The sequence below is a fragment of the Symphalangus syndactylus genome, chromosome 19 (genome assembly GCF_028878055.3).
Source record: "Symphalangus syndactylus isolate Jambi chromosome 19, NHGRI_mSymSyn1-v2.1_pri, whole genome shotgun sequence".
In the NCBI taxonomy this organism is placed as follows: domain Eukaryota; kingdom Metazoa; phylum Chordata; class Mammalia; order Primates; family Hylobatidae; genus Symphalangus; species Symphalangus syndactylus.
The window spans coordinates 91,604,115-91,621,361 of NC_072434.2; the positions used below are offsets into that span (position 1 = coordinate 91,604,115).

Genomic DNA, 17,247 nt, shown 5'->3' on the forward strand with positions numbered 1-17,247 from the left:
TGAATTGTAAACATTCTAGTAATAGGATAGAACTGTGAACTAAATTGTATATCCAATTCACTTGCCAAACAAGTGATAGTCTGCGCCATGGTTTTGGAAATTAGTTCTCATTCATGAATTCCAAAGTTTCTTAATAACCTTTTTCTTTTTTTTTTTTTTTTTTTTGAGATGGAGTCTTGCTCTGTCGCCCAGGCTGGAGTGCAGTGGCACGATCTCAGCTCACTGCAAGCTCTGCCTCCTGTGTTCACGCCATTCTCCTGCCTCAGCCTCCCGAGTAGCTGGGACTACAGGTGCCCGCCACCATGCCCGGCTAATTTTTTGTATTTTTAGTAGAGATGGGATTTCACCGTGTTAGCCAGGATGGTCTCGATCTCCTGACTTCATGATCTGCCCACCTCAGCCTCCCAAAGTGCTGGGATTACAGGTGTGAGACACTGCACTCAGCCCCTAATAACCTTTTTTAATCTTAGTGAAGTTGTATGTTTCATACACAAATTTTGTCACATGGCCTATGATAACAGAGTTATAAATTAAGTATATGCAAAGTTATGCATTGTGTAGAAATAAAATAATGCAATATTCATTTATACTGATTTTGACTCCTCAAAATATTTATTATATATAATACTGACTTTGTAACTATAACATTAATATTCTATTGATGCAACTTGTTAATTAAGAAATATAAATAAAATAATGTAAAAAATATACACACACACAAGCACATGTGTACACACACACGAGGGGTAAATGGCTAAGTATTTTAATTTTACTTAGATGTGCTCATCCCTGTAATCCTAGCACTTTGGGAGACTGAGGCAGGAGGATCACTTGAGCTCAGGAGTTTGAGACCAGCCTGGGTAACATAGTGAGACCTCATCTCTACTTAAAAAAAAAAGCTAATAATAAATAAATAAAATAAGAATAAAGAATTACATGATTGAGTTGAATCTTGGATGGTGAGAAATAAATGATTCAGATTTAAGCTATAGGCCAGGTGCAGTGGCTCACACCTGTAATCCCAGCACTTTGGGAGGCCGAGGCAGGTGGATCACCTGAGGTCAGGCGTTCAAGATCAGCCTGGCCAACATGGTGAAACTCCATCTCTACTAAAAATACAAAATTACCCGAGTGTGGCAGCACATGCTTGTAATCCCAGCTACTCAGAAGGCTGAGGCCAGAGGATCACTTGAACCCTGGAGGCAGAGGTTACAGTGAGCTGAGCTTGCACCACTGCACTCCAGCCTGGGTGACAAAGACTCCGTCTCAAAAATAAAATAAAATAAAGATTTAATCTATATTTGTAGTTTAGAAACTAATGATTCCAGATCATAGAGATTGTTGAAATTGGTTATTATTGAGAACATGGCAGAAATTATGCTATTCTCATCAGATCTCTTGCTTTTCTCCACAGATATCCTTTGCTTTAATTTTCCTTCTAAGATGATCAAACTTCCTGGTTTTATTACCATACAAATCTTTTATCCACAAGCCAGCTTTGGAATTTCAGCAAACACCATCCTTCTTCTTTTCCACATCTTCACCTTTGTTTTCAGTCACAGGTCTAAGTCCATTGACATGATAATTAGTCACCTGTCCCTCATCCACATACTGCTGCTCATCACCCAGGCAATATTGGTGTCCTCAGACTTTTTTGGTTCACAGAATACTCAGGATGATCTTAGGTGTAAGGTCATTGTCTTTTTAAACAAGGTGATGAGGGGCCTCTCCATCTGCACCACCTGCCTCCTGAGTGTGCTCCAGACCATCATCAGCCCCAGCATCTCCTCCTTGGCAAAGCTCAGACATCCTTCTGCAAGTCACATCTTAGGATTCTTCCTCTTCTCACGAGTCCTCAACATACTCATTGGTAGTAATCTTCTGCTGTACACTGTGGCTACCCCCAGTGAAACGGGGCCAGTCCTGTTTGTCATGCAGCACTGTTCCTTTTTGCCCATGAGCTACACCCACAGGAGACTGTTTTTCACACTAATGACTTTGAGGGATGTCACCTTTATAGGGTTCATGGTCCTCTCAAGAGGCTACATGGTGATTATTTTATACAGACATAAGAGGCTATCTCAGTGCCTTCACACAGCCAGCCTGTCCCCCAAAGTCTCACCAGTGAAAAGAGCCTCCCAGACTATCTTACTGCTTGTGAGTTGTTTTGTCTTCATAGATTGGGTGGACTTTATGTTCTCATTTTCAAGGGGTGTGACATGGATAAATGATTCTCTGCTAGTGTGGTTCCAGGTTATTGTGGCCAATAGCTATGCCACAATTAGTCTTTTGATGCTAATTTATGCTGATAAGCAAATATTCAAGACTCTGCAAATGTTATGGTTTAAATATTTGTCTCCTCCAAAACTCAAGTTGAAATTTAATCGCCAATGTGGCAGTACTAAGAAGTGATGAGAGGTTAATCCATTCATGAACTCATGAATTAATGGAGTATCATGAGAATGGGTCTGGTGGCTTTAGAAGAAGAGGAAGAGAGACCATTCAGCCTCCTTGGCATATGATGCCCTCTGCTGCCTCAGGACACTACAGAGTTCCCACCAGCAAGAAGGCTCTGATCATCTGGTGAGATATTGGACCTTCCATAACTGTAATAAGCAAATTCCTTTTCATTAGAAGTTGCCCAGTTTCAGGCATTGTGTTATAAGCAGCAGTAAATGGACTAAGATGGAAAGTTGTCAGAAAATAAGAATAAATGTTTAAAAAGAAGTGATGAAAATTAAGACTTAAAAATGAAATTGGCCATCACCTAGGATTTTTAAATGTCACATGATATTTTGTCTCTGTGTAAATTTTTAACGGGTATTACTAATCTCTGTTGCATCTGATTTAGAAACTTTTATAATATGGCAGAAAAGTACTTGTAATAATTGATCACATTTTATACGTCAATCATATATGTCCATAGGCTTTTTTTTTTTTTTTTTTTTGAGATGGAGTTTCGCTCTTCTTGCCCAGGCTGGAGTGCAATGGCATGATTTCGGCTCACTGCAACCTCTGCCTTCAAGCGGAGGATCTGTTGGTTTTGAGTTATATTTACCCAGCATAGTCAAGGAAAACCTAAACAAAGACATTAATTTGAAAATGCCCCAGCTGTAGGGCATGGGGCTTTTGGAAGAAGCAAATACAAATTTTCTTTTTTTTTGAGATAGGGGTCTCTCTATGTTGCCCAGGTTAGTGTTAAACTCCTGGGCTCAAGCAATCTTTTCACCTTAGCCTCCCAAGGAGGTCCAGGTTCAAGCGATTCTCCTGCCTCAGCCTCTGGAGTAGCTGGAATTACAGGCGCCTGCCACCATGCCTAGCTAATTTTTTGTATTTTTAGTAGAGACGAGGTTTCATCATGTTGGCCAGGCTGGTCTCCAACTCCTGATCTCAGACGATCCACCCGCCTTGGCCTCCCAAAGTGCAGGGCTTATAGGCGTGAGCCACCATGCCCGGCCTTCCATAGGCCTTTTATTTCTTGTGTTCTATTCTTTTTTTTCACATCTCAAGCCAGATTTCTGGCATCATTTTCTTTTTTCCTGAATTATATTATTTGAAAATTGTTTTATTGAAGATCAGTTTAGGTGGACTGTTGCCATATGATCTGAAATGTCTTTCATTCTCCTTTTTGTAAGAGTTAAAGTATACAGTTTTATGTTGACAATCTCACATCACACTTTCAAGCAAATATTTCCCTGAGTCCCAACTTCCATTTTTGATTTTGAAAATTACACAGACATTTGCAATATTGTTTGTGTGTGTGTGTGTGTGTGTGTGTGTGTGTAACTTAAATTTCCCTCTCCTTCTAGCTAACTTTAACTTTTATCGATTTATGGTTGATATTCCTGTGACACTCTGGTGCATCTGTATACAGATATTTCTATTTTTTATATTACACTTATTTAATATTCTTCATCAATCTTCATTAATTCATTAATTAATTGGACCGTTTTGTTTTATTCCTTATATCATATAACCTCTTTCATATAGTTTACATTCCTTTGTTTTTGAGTTCACATACTAGGAAACTTATTCAGCCAAATAGCTTGGTTTTACTAAAAGTTTTTTTCAACTCTATATCAACTGCAATCTAACCATTCCATTGATTCTGGGTACACAATTTTTTAAAAAACTTTATTTGCAGTTGTTCTATTTAGTTATTTTTCAAATATGCCACATCATGCTTCTAGTCTCCTACTCTTTATTTACTCTTTAAAAATTTAAATTTATTTTTGTTTTCTCTTAATCTGATATTCATATCTCATATCTCGAGGTATAATTCTGATAATTTCTGGTTTTGATAATTATTAATTCTTCTGGCTTGTTTGTTGCCTACTTTGTAATTTAATTGTCATAAGTGACATCATTTTGTTTCTTGAGAAGGCTGAGGGTCTTAGTGATAGATGACTGGAAAGAAAATTTGGAAGCTTGACACAGTGGCACACATTTGTAATTCTAGAAACTCGGGAGGCTAAGGTGAGAAGACTGCTTGAGCCCAGGAGTTTAATACTAGCCTGGGCAACATAGAGAGACCCCTATCTCAAAAAGAAAAGAAAAGAAAAGAAAAAAGAAAAGAAAAGAAAGAAAGAAAAGAAAGAAAGAGAAAGAAAGAAAGAAAGAAAGAAAGAAAGAAAGAAAGAAAGAAAGAAAGAAAATAAATTTGTATTTGCTTCTTACAAAAGCCCCATGCCCTACAGCTGGGGCATTTTCAAATTAATGTCTTGGTTTAGATTTTCCTTGACTATTTATGCCAGATAAATATAACTCAAAACCAATAGGTCCTTTATTCCCCTCAGAGTTTAAGTATCAAGGTAGAAATAGTTCTATTGTGTAATCTGGCTTACCAACTTCTCTTTTGACTCAAAGTATAAAACCTTGAAAGTCTTAGCATCGTGTACGTGTCCCAGTTTCATTCAATGGGTTAAATAGATTGATGTTATTTTCCCTTTACCTACACAATTGACATAAATCAACATTTCACATTGGTAGTACCAGCCAATCCCTTCAGAGGAGACCAGGCATCCCAGTTTGATTTCAGCCAAGCTTGAGAATTATCTTTATTTTATTTCCATGGGGATTCCCTCTATTATCTTGTAGGCTCAGCTAGACATTTAAATATATATTAATTTATACAACATTTACAAACTAAAGAGTTTCTGCAAAGCAAAAGAAATTATCAACAGAATAAACAGATGACCTGCAGAATCAGAGGAAATAATTATAAACTGTACATCTGGCACAGTTCCAGAATCCATAAGGATTAGTCCATAATATCCAGAATCTATAAGGAACAAATCAATAAACCAAAAACAAATAGCTCTACTAAAAATGGGCAAAGGACATAAAACAAATGTTTCTGAAAATAAGACATTCAATAAGCCAAAAACATAAAAATGCTCATCATCACTACTTATCAGCAAAATGCAAATTAAAACCACAAACTATCTGACACTAGTCAGAATGGCTATTATTAAAAAGTCAAAAAATAACAGATGCTGGAGAGTTTGCAGAGAAAAGGGGGTACCTGCACACCATTTGTAGAAATGTAAGTTCATTCAGCCACTGTGGAAAGCAGTCTGGAAATTTCTCGAAGAACTTAAAACAGAACTACTATTCAACCCAGCAATCCCACTACTAGGTATACAATCAAAGGAAAATATACCATTCTATAGAAAAGACACATGCACTTGTATGTTCATTATCACACTATGCACAATAGCAAAGACATGGAATGAACCTAAGTGCCCATCAATGGTGGATTGGATCAAGAAAATATGGTAGGGGGTGTAGCCAAGATGGCCAAATAGGAACAGCTCTGGGTCTACAGCTCTCAGCCTGAGCGACACAGAAGACGGGTGATTTCTGCATCTCCATTTAAGGTACCGGGTTCATCTCACTAGGGAGTGCCAAACAGTGGGTACAGGACAGCCGGTGCAGTGCCCTGTGCGCGAGCTGAAGCAGGGCGAGGCATTGCCTTACTCGGGAAGTGCAAGGGGTCAGGGAGTTCCCTTTCGTAGTCAAAGAAAGCGGTAACAGATGGCACCTGGAAAATCGGGTCAGTCCCACCCTAATACTGCACTTTTCCAATGGGCCTGGAAAATGGCACACCAGGAGATTGTGTCCCGCACCTGGCTTGGAGGGTCCTATGCCCACAGAGTCTCGCTGATTGCTAGCACAGCAGTCTGAGATCAAACTGCAAGGCGGCAGCGAGGCTGGGGGAGGGGCGCCTGCCATTGCCCACGCTTGCTTAGGTAAACAAAGCAGCCAGGAAGCTCGAACTGGGTGGAGCCCACCACAGATCAAGGAGGCCTGCCTGCCTCTGTAGGCTCCACCTCTGGGGGCAGGGCACAGACAACCAAAAATTCAGCAGGAACCTCTGCAGACTTAAATGTCCCTGTCTGACTGACAGCTTTGAAGAGAGTAGTGGTTCTCCCAGCATGCAGCTGGAGATCTGAGAACGGACAGACTGCCTCCTAAAGTGGGTCCCTGACCCCCGAGCAGCCTAACTGGGAGGCACCCTCCAGTAGGGACAGACTGACACCTCACTCGGCCGGGTACTCCTCTGAGACAAAACTTCCAGAGGAACTATCAGACAGCTGAATTTGTGGTCTCATGAAAATCCACTGTTCTGCAGCCACCGCTGCTGACACCCAGCCAAACAGGGTCTGGAGTGGACCTCTAGTAAACTCCAACAGACCTGCAGCTGAGGGTCCGGTCTGGTAGAAGGAAAACTAACAAACAGAAAGGACACCCACACCAAAAACCCATCTGTACATCACCATCATCAAAGACCAAAAGTAGATAAAACCACAAAGATGGGGAAAAAACAGCAGAAAAACTGGAAACTCTAAAAAGCAGAGCACCTCTCCTCCTCCAAAGGAATGCAGTTCCTCACCAGCAATGGAACAAAGCTGGATGGAGAATGACTTTGACGAGTTGAGAGAAGAAGGCTTCAGACGATCAAACTACTCCGAGCTACGGGAGGAAATTCAAAACAATAGCAAAGAAGTTAAAAACTTTGAAAAAAAATTAGATGAATGGATAACTAGAATAACCGATGGAGAGAAGGGCTTAAAGGAGCTGATGGAGCTGAAAGCCAAGTTTCGAGAACTACGTGAAGATTGCAGAAGCCTCAGTAGCCGATGCGATCAACTGGAAGAAAGGGTATGAGCGATGGAAGATGAAATGAATGAAATGAAGCGAGAAGGGAAGTTTAGAGAAAAAAGAATAAAAAGGAACGAACAAAGCCTCCAAGAAATTTGGGACTATGTGAAAAGACCAAACCTACGTCTGATTGGTGTGCCTGAAAATGACGGGGAGAATGGAACCAAGTTGGAAAACACTCTGCAAGATATTATCCAGGAGAACTTCCCCAATCTAGCAAGACAGGCCAACATTCAGATTCAGGAAATACAGAGAATGCCACAAAGATACTCCTCGAGAAGAGCAACTCCAAGACACATAATTGTCAGATTCACCAAGTTGAAATGAAGGAAAAAACGTTAAGGGCAGCCAGAGAGAAAGGTCAGGTTACCCACAAAGGGAAGCCCATCAGACTAACAGCTGATCTCTCAGCAGAAACTCTACAAGCCAGAAGAGAGTGGGGGCCGATATTCAACATTCTTAAAGAAAAGAATTTTCAACCCAGAATTTCATATCCAGCCAAACTAAGCTTCATAAGTGAAGGAGAAATAAAATACTTTACAGACAAGCAAATGCTGAGAGATTTTGTCACCACCAGGCCTGCCCTAAAAGAGCTCCTGAAGGAAGCACTAAACATGGAAAGGAACAACCGCTACCAGCCCCTGCAAAAACATGCCAAATTGTAAAGACCATCAAGGCTAGGAAGAAACTGCATCAACTAACGAGCAAAATAACCAACTAACATCATAATGACAGGATCAAATTCACACATAACTGTATTAACTTTAAATGTAAATGGGCTAAATGCTCCAATTAAAAGACACAGACTGGAAAACTGGATAAGGAGTCAAGACCCATCAGTGTGCTGTATTCAGGAAACCCATCTCACGTGCAGAGACACACATAGACTCAAAATAAAGGGATGGAGGAAGATCTATCAAGCAAATGGAAAACAAAAAAAGGCAGGGGTTGCAATCCTAGTCTCTGATAAAATAGACTTTAAACCAACAAAGATCAAAAGAGACAAAGAAGGCCATTACATAATGGTAAAGGGATCAACTCAACAAGAAGAGCTAACTATCCTAAATATATATGCACCCAACACAGGAGCACCCAGATTCATAAAGCAAGTCCTGAGTGACCTACAAAGAGACTTAAACTCCCACACAATAATAATGGGAGATTTTAACACCCCACTGTCAACATTAGACAGATCAATGAGACAGAAAGTTAACAAGGATATCCAGGAATTGAACTCAGCTCTGCACAAAGTGGACCTAATAGACATCTACAGAACTCTCCACCCCAAATCAACAGAATATACATTTTTTTCAGCACCACACCACACCTACTCCAAAATTGACCACATAGTTGGAAGTAAAGCTCTCCTCAGCAAATGTAAAAGAACAGAAATTATAACAAACTGTCTCTCAGACCACAGTGCAATCAAACTAAAACTCAGGATTAAGAAACTCACTCAAAACTGCTCAACTACGTGGAAACTGAACAACCTGCTCCTGAATGACTATTGGGTACATAATGAAATGAAGGCAGAAATAAAGATGTTCTTTGAAACCAACGAGAACAAAGACACAACATACCAGAATCTCTGGGACACATTCAAAGCAGTGTGTAGAGGGAAATTTATAGCACTAAATGCCCACAAGAGAAAGCAGGAAAGATCCAAAACTGACACCCTAACATCACAATTAAAAGAACTAGAAAAGCAAGAGCAAACACATTCAAAAGCTAGCAGAAGGCTAGAAATAACTAAAATCAGAGCAGAACTGAAGGAAATAGAGACACAAAAAACCCTTCAAAAAATTAATGAATCCAGGAGCTGGTTTTTTGAAAAGATCAACAAAATTGATAGACCGCTAGCAAGACTAATAAAGAGGAAAAGAAAGAAGAATCAAATAGACGCAATAAAAATGAAAAAGGGGATATCACCACCGATCCCACAGAAGTACAATCTACCATCAGAGAATACTACAAACACCTCTATGCAAATAAACTAGAAAACCTAGAAGAAATGGATAAATTCCTCGACAAATACACCCTCCCAAGACTAAACCAGGAAGAAGTTGAATCTCTGAATAGACCAATAACAGGTTCTAAAATTGTGGCAATAATCAATAGCTTACCAACCAAAAAGAGTCCAGGACCTGATGGATTCACAGCCGAATTCTACCAGAGGTACAAGGAGGAACTGGTACCATTCCTTCTGAAACTATTCCAATCGATAGAAAAAGAGGGAATCCTCCCTAACACATTTTATGAGGCCAGCATCGTCCTGATACCAAAGCCTGGCAGAGACTTAACCAAAAAAGAGAATTTCAGACCAATATCCTTGATGAACATGGATGCAAAAATCCTCAATAAAATACTGGCAAACTGAATCCAGCAGCACATCAAAAAGCTTATACATCATGATCAAGTGGGCTTCATCCCTGGGATGCAAGGCTGGTTCAACATATGCAAATCAATAAATGTAATCCAGTATATAAACAGAACCAAAGACAAAAACCACATGATTATCTCAATAGATGCAGAAAAGGCCTTTGACAAAATTCAACAACCCTTCATGCTAAAAACTCTCAATAAATTAGGTACTGATGAGACGTATCTCAAAATAATAACAGCTATCTATGACAAGCCCACAGCCAATATCATACTGAATGGGCAAAAACTGGAAGCATTCCCTTTGAAAACTGGCACAAGACAGGGATGCCCTCTCTCACCACTCCTATTCAACACAGTGCTGGAAGTTCTGGCCAGGGCAATCAGGCAGGAGAAGGAAATAAAGGGTATTCAATTAGGAAAAGAGGAAGTCAAATTGTCCCTGTTTGCAGATGACATGATTGTATATCTAGAAAACCCCATTGTCTCAGCCCAAAATCTCCTTAAGCTGATTAGAAACTTCAGCAAAGTCTCAGGATACAAAATCAATGTACAAAAATCACAAGCATTCTTGTACACCAATCACAGACAAACAGAGAGCCAAATCATGAGTGAACTCCCATTCACAATTGCTTCAAAGAGAATAAAATACCTAGGAATCCAACTTACAAGGGATGTGAAGGACCTCTTCAAGGAGAACTACAAACCACTGCTCAATGAAATAAAACAGGATACAAACAAATGGAAGAACATTCCATGCTCATGGGTTGGAAGAATCAATATCGTGAAAATGGCCATACTGCCCAAGGTAATTTATAGATTCAATGCCATCCCCATCAAGATACCAATGACTTTCTTCACAGAATTGGATAAAACTACTTTAAAGTTCATATGGAATCAAAAAAGAGCCCACATCACCAAGTCTATCCTAAGCCAAAAGAACAAAGCTGGAGGCATCACGCTACCTGACTTCAAACTATACTACAAGGCTACAGTAACCAAAACAGCATGGTACTGGTACCACAACAGAGACCTAGATCAATGGAACAGAACAGAGCCCTCAGAAATAATGCCACATATCTACAACTATCTGATCTTTGACAAACCTGACAAAAACAAGAAATGGGGAAAGGATTCCCTATTTAATAAATGGTGCTGGGAAAACTGGCTAGCCATATGTAGAAAGCTGAAACTGGATCCCTTCCTTACACCTTATACAAAAATTAATTCAAGATGGATTAAAGACTTAAATGTTAGACCTAAAACCATTAAAATCCTACAAGAAAACCTAGGTAATACCATTCAGGACATAGGCGTGGGCAAGGACTTCATGTCTAAAACACCAAAAGCAATGGCAACAAAAGCCAAAATTGACAAATGGGATCTAATTAAACTAAAGAGCTTCTGCACAGCAAAAGAAACTACCATCAGAGTGAACAGGCAACCTACAGAATGGGAGAAAATTTTTGCAACCTACTCATCTGACAAAGGGCTAATATCCAGAATCTACAATGAACTCAAACAAATTTACAAGAAAAAAACAAACAACCCCATCAAAAAGTGGGCAGAGGACATGAACAGACACTTCTCAAAAGAAGACATTTATGCAGCCAAAAAACACATGAAGAAATTCTCACCATCACTGGCCATCAGAGAATTACAAATCAAAACCACAGTGAGATACCATCTCACACCAGTTAGAATGGGCATCATTAAAAAATCAGGAAACAACAGATGCTGGAGAGGATGTGGAGAAATAGGAACACTTTTACATTGTTGGTGGGACTGTAAACTAGTTCAACCATTGTGGAAGTCAGTGTGGCGATTCCTCAGGGATCTAGTACTAGAAATACCATTTGACCCAGCCATCCCATTACTGGGTATATACCCAAAGGACTATAAATCATGCTGCTATAAAGACACATGCACACGTATGTTTATTGCGGCACTATTCACAATAGCAAAGAGTTGGAACCAACTCAAATGTCCAACAACGATAGACTGGATTAAGAAAATGTGGCACATATACACCATGGAATACTATGCAGCCATAAAAAATGATGAGTTCATGTCCTTTGTAGGGACATGGATGAAACTGGAAAACATCATTCTCAGTAAACTATCGCAAGGATAAAAAACCAAACACCGCATGTTCTCACTCATAGGTGGGAATTGAACAATGAGAACTCATGGACGCAGGAAGGGGAACATCACACTCCGGGGACTGTTGTGGGGTGGGGGGAGGGGGGAGGGATAGCATTAGGAGATATACCTAATGCTAAATGACGAGTTAATGGGTGCAGGAAATCAACATGGCACATGGATACATATGTAACAAACCTGCACATTGTGCACATGTACCCTAAAACCTAAAGTATAATAATAAAAAAAAAAGAATTGGGTTAAATTGAATTGAACAGAATGGTGTGAAGTGGAATAGAACAGAGTTGAATGAAATAGGAGTGGAGTGAAATGGAACAGAATGGAGTGGGATGGAATGGAGTAGGACAGGAGTGAAATAAAGCAGAATAGAGTTGACTAGAATGAAATATGATGGAATGGAGTGAAGTGGAGTGTGGTGGAGTGGAGTAGAATAGAGTGGGAAGGAATGGAGTGCAGTGAAGTTGAGGGAGTGGAGTGGAAATGAATGGAATGGAATACAGTGGAAAGAAATAGAATAGATTAGAATGAAGTGGAATGGAATACATTAGAATCAATTAGAGTGTAATGGAATAGAGTAAGATAGAATGAAATAGAATTGAATAGGATGGAATGGAGTGGAATGGAATAGATAGAATGGAATGGAATGAAGGCAAGTGAACTATAGTGAAAGACAACTGAATTGAACAGAATGATGTTGAGTAGAGTGGAATACAATGGAGCATAATGAAATAGAATGGAATGGAGTAAGAATGGAGTGAAGTGGAATGGAATATAATAGAGTAGAATAGAATAGAATGGAATGGAGTAAAATGAAATAGACTAGACTAGAATAAATTGAAATAAAATGGAGTGGTATAAAACAGAATATAATTGAACATAATAAACTAGAATGCGAAGGAGTGGAGTAGAATAGAGTGGAGTAGAATGGCATAGAATATAACAGAATGCAGTGGAAGGGAATTGAAAAGAATGAAATTGGCCAGGCACAGTGGCTCATGCCTGTAATCCCAGCACTTTGGGAGGCCGAGGTGGGAGGGTCACGAGGTCAGCAGTTCGAGACCAGCCTGATCAACATGGTGAAACCCTGTCTCTACTAAAAATACAAAAATTAGCCAGGCGTGGTGGCAGGTGCCTGTAATCCTAGCTACTCGGGAGGCTGAGGCAGGAGAATCGCTTGAACCCGGGAGGCAGAGGTTTCAGTGAGCCGAGATCGCGCCACTGCACTCCAGCCTGGCAAAGAATGAGACTGCGTCTCAAAAAAAAAAACAAAAAACAAATAAAAAGAATGAAACTGAATAAAATAGAATAAATTGGAAAAAATGGGATGGATTGTAGTGAAACAGAATATAATTGAATGGAATATAATAGAATGGAATGGAGTGGTGTGGAATAGAGTGGAGTAAAACGAAAAAGAATGGAAGAGAATAGAAAGAATAGAATAAAATGGGATGGAGTGAAATGAAGGGAGTGAAGTATAATGGAAGGGAAGGGAATAGAATAGAATGGAGTGGAGTGGAATAAAATGAAATGAAATAGTATAGAATGAAATGGAATAGAATAAGCAAAATGAAATAGAGTGGAGTAGAATGGGCTAGGATACAATAAGACAAAATGAAGTACAGTGGTGTGTAATGGAATAGAACAGACTAGAATAGACCAGAATAGAACAGAACGGAGCGCAGTGGGATGGAAACAAATGGAGTAGAACGGAGCAAGTGAAATGGAATGGAGAGGAGTTGAGTGAGCTGGAGTAGACTGAACTGAGAGGAGTGGAGGGCTGCATCTTGTAAGGACCTTCTTTCTAGTGGAGACTCTGCAGAGTTCCAAGGTAGGGCAGGGCATCACATAGCAAGGGGGTTGAGTGTGGTAGCTCAGGTCTCTCTTCCTTTACTTATTAAGCTGCCAGCTCCATTCCTATGATAACCCATTAATCAGGTAATCCATGAATGAGTAATTCATTCATGACAGCAGAGCCCTCATGGTACAATCACCTCCTAAAGGTCCCATTTCTCAACACTGCCACATTGGGAATTAGGTTTCAACATGAGTTTTTGTGGGGACAAGCCATATTCAAACCACAGCACTGGGAGAGTACGTTCTCCCTTTAATGTTGAAGGGATAGAGATTGCCTAGGACATACAGCAGAGAAATCCACCAAGAAGAAAATGGGTTTTTTTGTTTGTTTTGAAACAAGGTCTCGCTCTGTCACCCAGGCTGGAGAGTAGTGGCACGATCTCAGCTTACTGCAGCCTCGGACTCCTGTGTCAGCCTGGGAGTCAGGCTGATTTCCATTCAGTCAGTAACTGGGATTACAGGTGCATGCCATCACGCCTGGCTAATTTTTATATAAAAAGGTTTTTAAGGCTGGGCATGGTGGCTCACGCCCATAATCCCAGCACTTTGGGAGGCTGAGGTGGACGGATCACGAGGTCAGGAGTTTGAGACCAGCTGGGCCAGCATAATGAAACCGGGTCTCTACTAAAAATACAAAAAAAAAAAAAAAAAAAATAGCCAGGCATGGTGGCACGCTCCTGTAGTCCCAGCTACTCAAGAGGCTGAGGCAGGAGAATTTCTTGAACCCTGGAGGCGGAGGTTACAGTGAGCCGAGATCACGCCACTGCACTCCGGCAACAGAGGAAGACTCCGTCTCAACAACAAAAAAAAAAAAAAAAGAAAGAAAAGAAAAGTTTTTAAATTTAATTCAATGTTTAAAAATGTACTCAGGGGCCGGGCACTGTGGCTCATGCCTGTAATTCCAGCATTTTGGGAGGCCGAGGCAGGTAGATTATCTGAGGTCAGGAGTTCAAGTCCAGCCTGACTAACATGGTGAAACCCCATCTCTACTAAAAATACAAAAATTAGCCGGGTGTGGTGGCATGTGCCTGTAATCCCAGGTACTCGGGAGGCTGAGGCAGGGGAATCACTTGAACCGGGAGGTTGAGGCTGCAGTGAGCTGAGATGGCACCACTGCACTCCGATCTGGATGACAGAGCGAGACTCCACCTCCAAAAAAAAAAAAAAAAGTACTCAGGCTGGGCATGGTGGCTCACGCTTGTAATCCCAATACTTTGGGAGGCCAAGGCAGGCAGATCACTTGAGGTCAGGAGTTCAAGACTAGCCTGGTCAACATGGCGAAACCCCATCTCTACTAAAAATATAAAAATTAGCCAGATGTGATGTTGTGTGCCTGTAATACCAGCTACTAGGGAGGCTGAGGCAGGAGAATCGTTTGAACCCAGGACGTGGAGGTTGCAGTGAGCCAAAATCATATCATTGTACTCCAGCCTGGGCAACAGAGCAAGACTCTGTCTCAAAAAAAAAAAAAAAAACCTTCAAAATTCAAAAGGACAAACCAAAATAACATGAAAAATCTCCCTGTGAGCTTTTATCACCTAGACCTTCAGTTCCATTTTCCAAAGGAAATGATGTTAACATTTCTACGTAAATCTCTCAAAAATATTTTATACATACAATAGCATGTATATACAGCATATATAACTATAGATGTCTGTTGTATTAATTTCCTATTGGTGCTATAAAAATTACCACAAATTTAATTGTTTAAAATAAAACATATTTAGGCTGCACACGGTGGCTCACGCCTGTATTCCCAGCACTTTGGGAGGCCTAGGTGGGCAGATCACCTGAGGTCGGGAGTTCGAGACCAGCCTGACCAACATGGAGAAACCCCGTCTCTACTAAAAATACAAAATTAGCCGGGTGTGGTGGCACATGCCTGTAGTCCCAGCTACTTGGGAGGCTGAAGCAGGAGAATCCCTTGAACCTGGGAGGCGGAGGTTGTGGTTAGCTGAGATCGTGCCATTGCACTCCAGCCTGGGCAAAAAGAATGACACTCTGTCTCAAAATAAATAAATAAATAAATAAATAAATAAATAAATAAATAAATAAATTTATTGTCTTGCAATTCTGGAGTCAGACATCTCACATGAGCCATAGTGGGCTAAAAAATCAAGATGTCGGCCGAGCCTAGTGGCTCATGCCTATAATGTCAGTGCTTTGAGAGGCCTAGGCAGGAGGATCACTTGAGCCCAGGAGTTCAAGGCCAGCCTGTGCAACATAGCGAGACCCCTATCTCTACAAAAAAAATTTTTTTAACTAGCCAGGTGTGGTGGCACACACCTGTAGTCCAGAGGCTGAAATGGGAGGACTGCTTGAGTCCAGGAGTTCAAGGTTGCAGTAAGCCATGATCATGCCACTGCACTCCAGCCTGGGTGACAGAGGGAGAACTAGTATCAAAAAAGAAAAAGAAAAGAAAAGAAAAAGAAGACATAAGGAAAGAAAAGTACATATGCAATATATGCAATGTTAAATAGATGAGTTGATTAGACACATTTGTTTATTTTTATTTATTCATTTTTGTTTGAGACAGAATCTCATTCTCGTTGCCCAGGCTGGAATGCAGGGGCATGATCAGGGCTCACTGCAGCCTCAACTCCCTGGGCTCAAGCGATCCTCCCACCTTAGCCTCCTGAGTAGCTGACTACAGGTGCTCACCACCACAGCCAGCTAACTTTTTGTATTTTTAGTAGAAACTGGGTTTCACCACATTATCCAGGTTGGTCTCGAACTCCTGGGCTCAAGTGATCTGCCCGCCTCAGCCTCCCAAAGTGCTGGGATTACAGGTATTTGCCATGGCACCTGGCCGGTTTATTTAGTTTTGAGATGAGGTCTGGCAATGTGACCCAGGCTGGACTTGAACTCTGGGCTTAAATTATCCTCCTGCTTCAGTCTCCTGAGTAGTTGGGACTACAGGCTTGCACCACCACACCCAGAATATTATTAAACACCTCCCAAATCCAGGTGCTTTTTTTAGCCTGCGTGACAAAGACATGAGCTCATGATTATTACAGCATCCAGCCGAACAGCAAGGATTCAAAATGAATATGGGAAGATATCTCTCCAAACCACTGTCTTGTTTTGTCTTACGACTACAGCATTTCTGATTCTTATTCACGGACCGATTTCATTATATCGCCACTGCGAATACCACCTGTACTGTGTCAAGTACAAAAAAAACTCCAGACTTGGTAAGGAGTCACTTTATAGAAAAGGATTATTACAAGAGGAAGGGGAAGGGGCTGTTGTAATAGGAAGAGGGGGACTATTTCAATAGGGAGAACGCTCCTACCATGAAATCTGCCGGCATCTCAAAGGTTGGGTAGAAAGGGGTTTTTCTTCTAGAGGGAAGAGTGACTAAAGCTAAGAAGAATGAATTGTGGGGAAATGGGAGGAGCCTCATGAAGGGATGGGTGGGAGGTGGGGTGAATGGAGAATAGATAAATAATGTTTTATCCAGTGTCCAGCCTGTTCTCCGGAGGGGCTGTCTGCTGCTCCAGGCTGAGGGTGGGTCCGGGATCAGGGGCCTGGGAGAAGGAGAGCCTGGCTAACAAGCACTCTGTTCTGATGGATCAGTGAGTACAGGCCATCAGCCTAATCATTTGTGGGGCAATGAGTGGGAATTCGGAAGGTCTGTGTGTGGCCTTGTGCCAGGTCAACAAGGGGACATCTCTTAGAGAGATC

The 17,247-nt window shown here is 41.0% G+C and overlaps 1 protein-coding gene across 1 annotated transcript; it reads left to right on the forward strand.

Annotated features, from left to right (window-relative positions):
* Positions 1 to 641: 641 nt before the first annotated feature.
* On the forward strand, positions 642 to 3,662 carry LOC129458656 (vomeronasal type-1 receptor 5-like). The gene has a single exon (XM_055234712.2). The coding sequence runs from the start codon at positions 1,366 to 1,368 to the stop codon at positions 2,410 to 2,412; it is 1,047 nt and encodes a 348-aa protein (XP_055090687.1). The 5' UTR covers positions 642 to 1,365; the 3' UTR covers positions 2,413 to 3,662.
* Positions 3,663 to 17,247: the final 13,585 nt, after the last annotated feature.

What these genes read in the sequence shown, in the direction of transcription:
- LOC129458656 (XM_055234712.2), top strand. Translation starts at nt 1,366, where the DNA reads ATGGCAGAAATTATGCTATTCTCATCAGATCTCTTGCTTTTCTCCACA.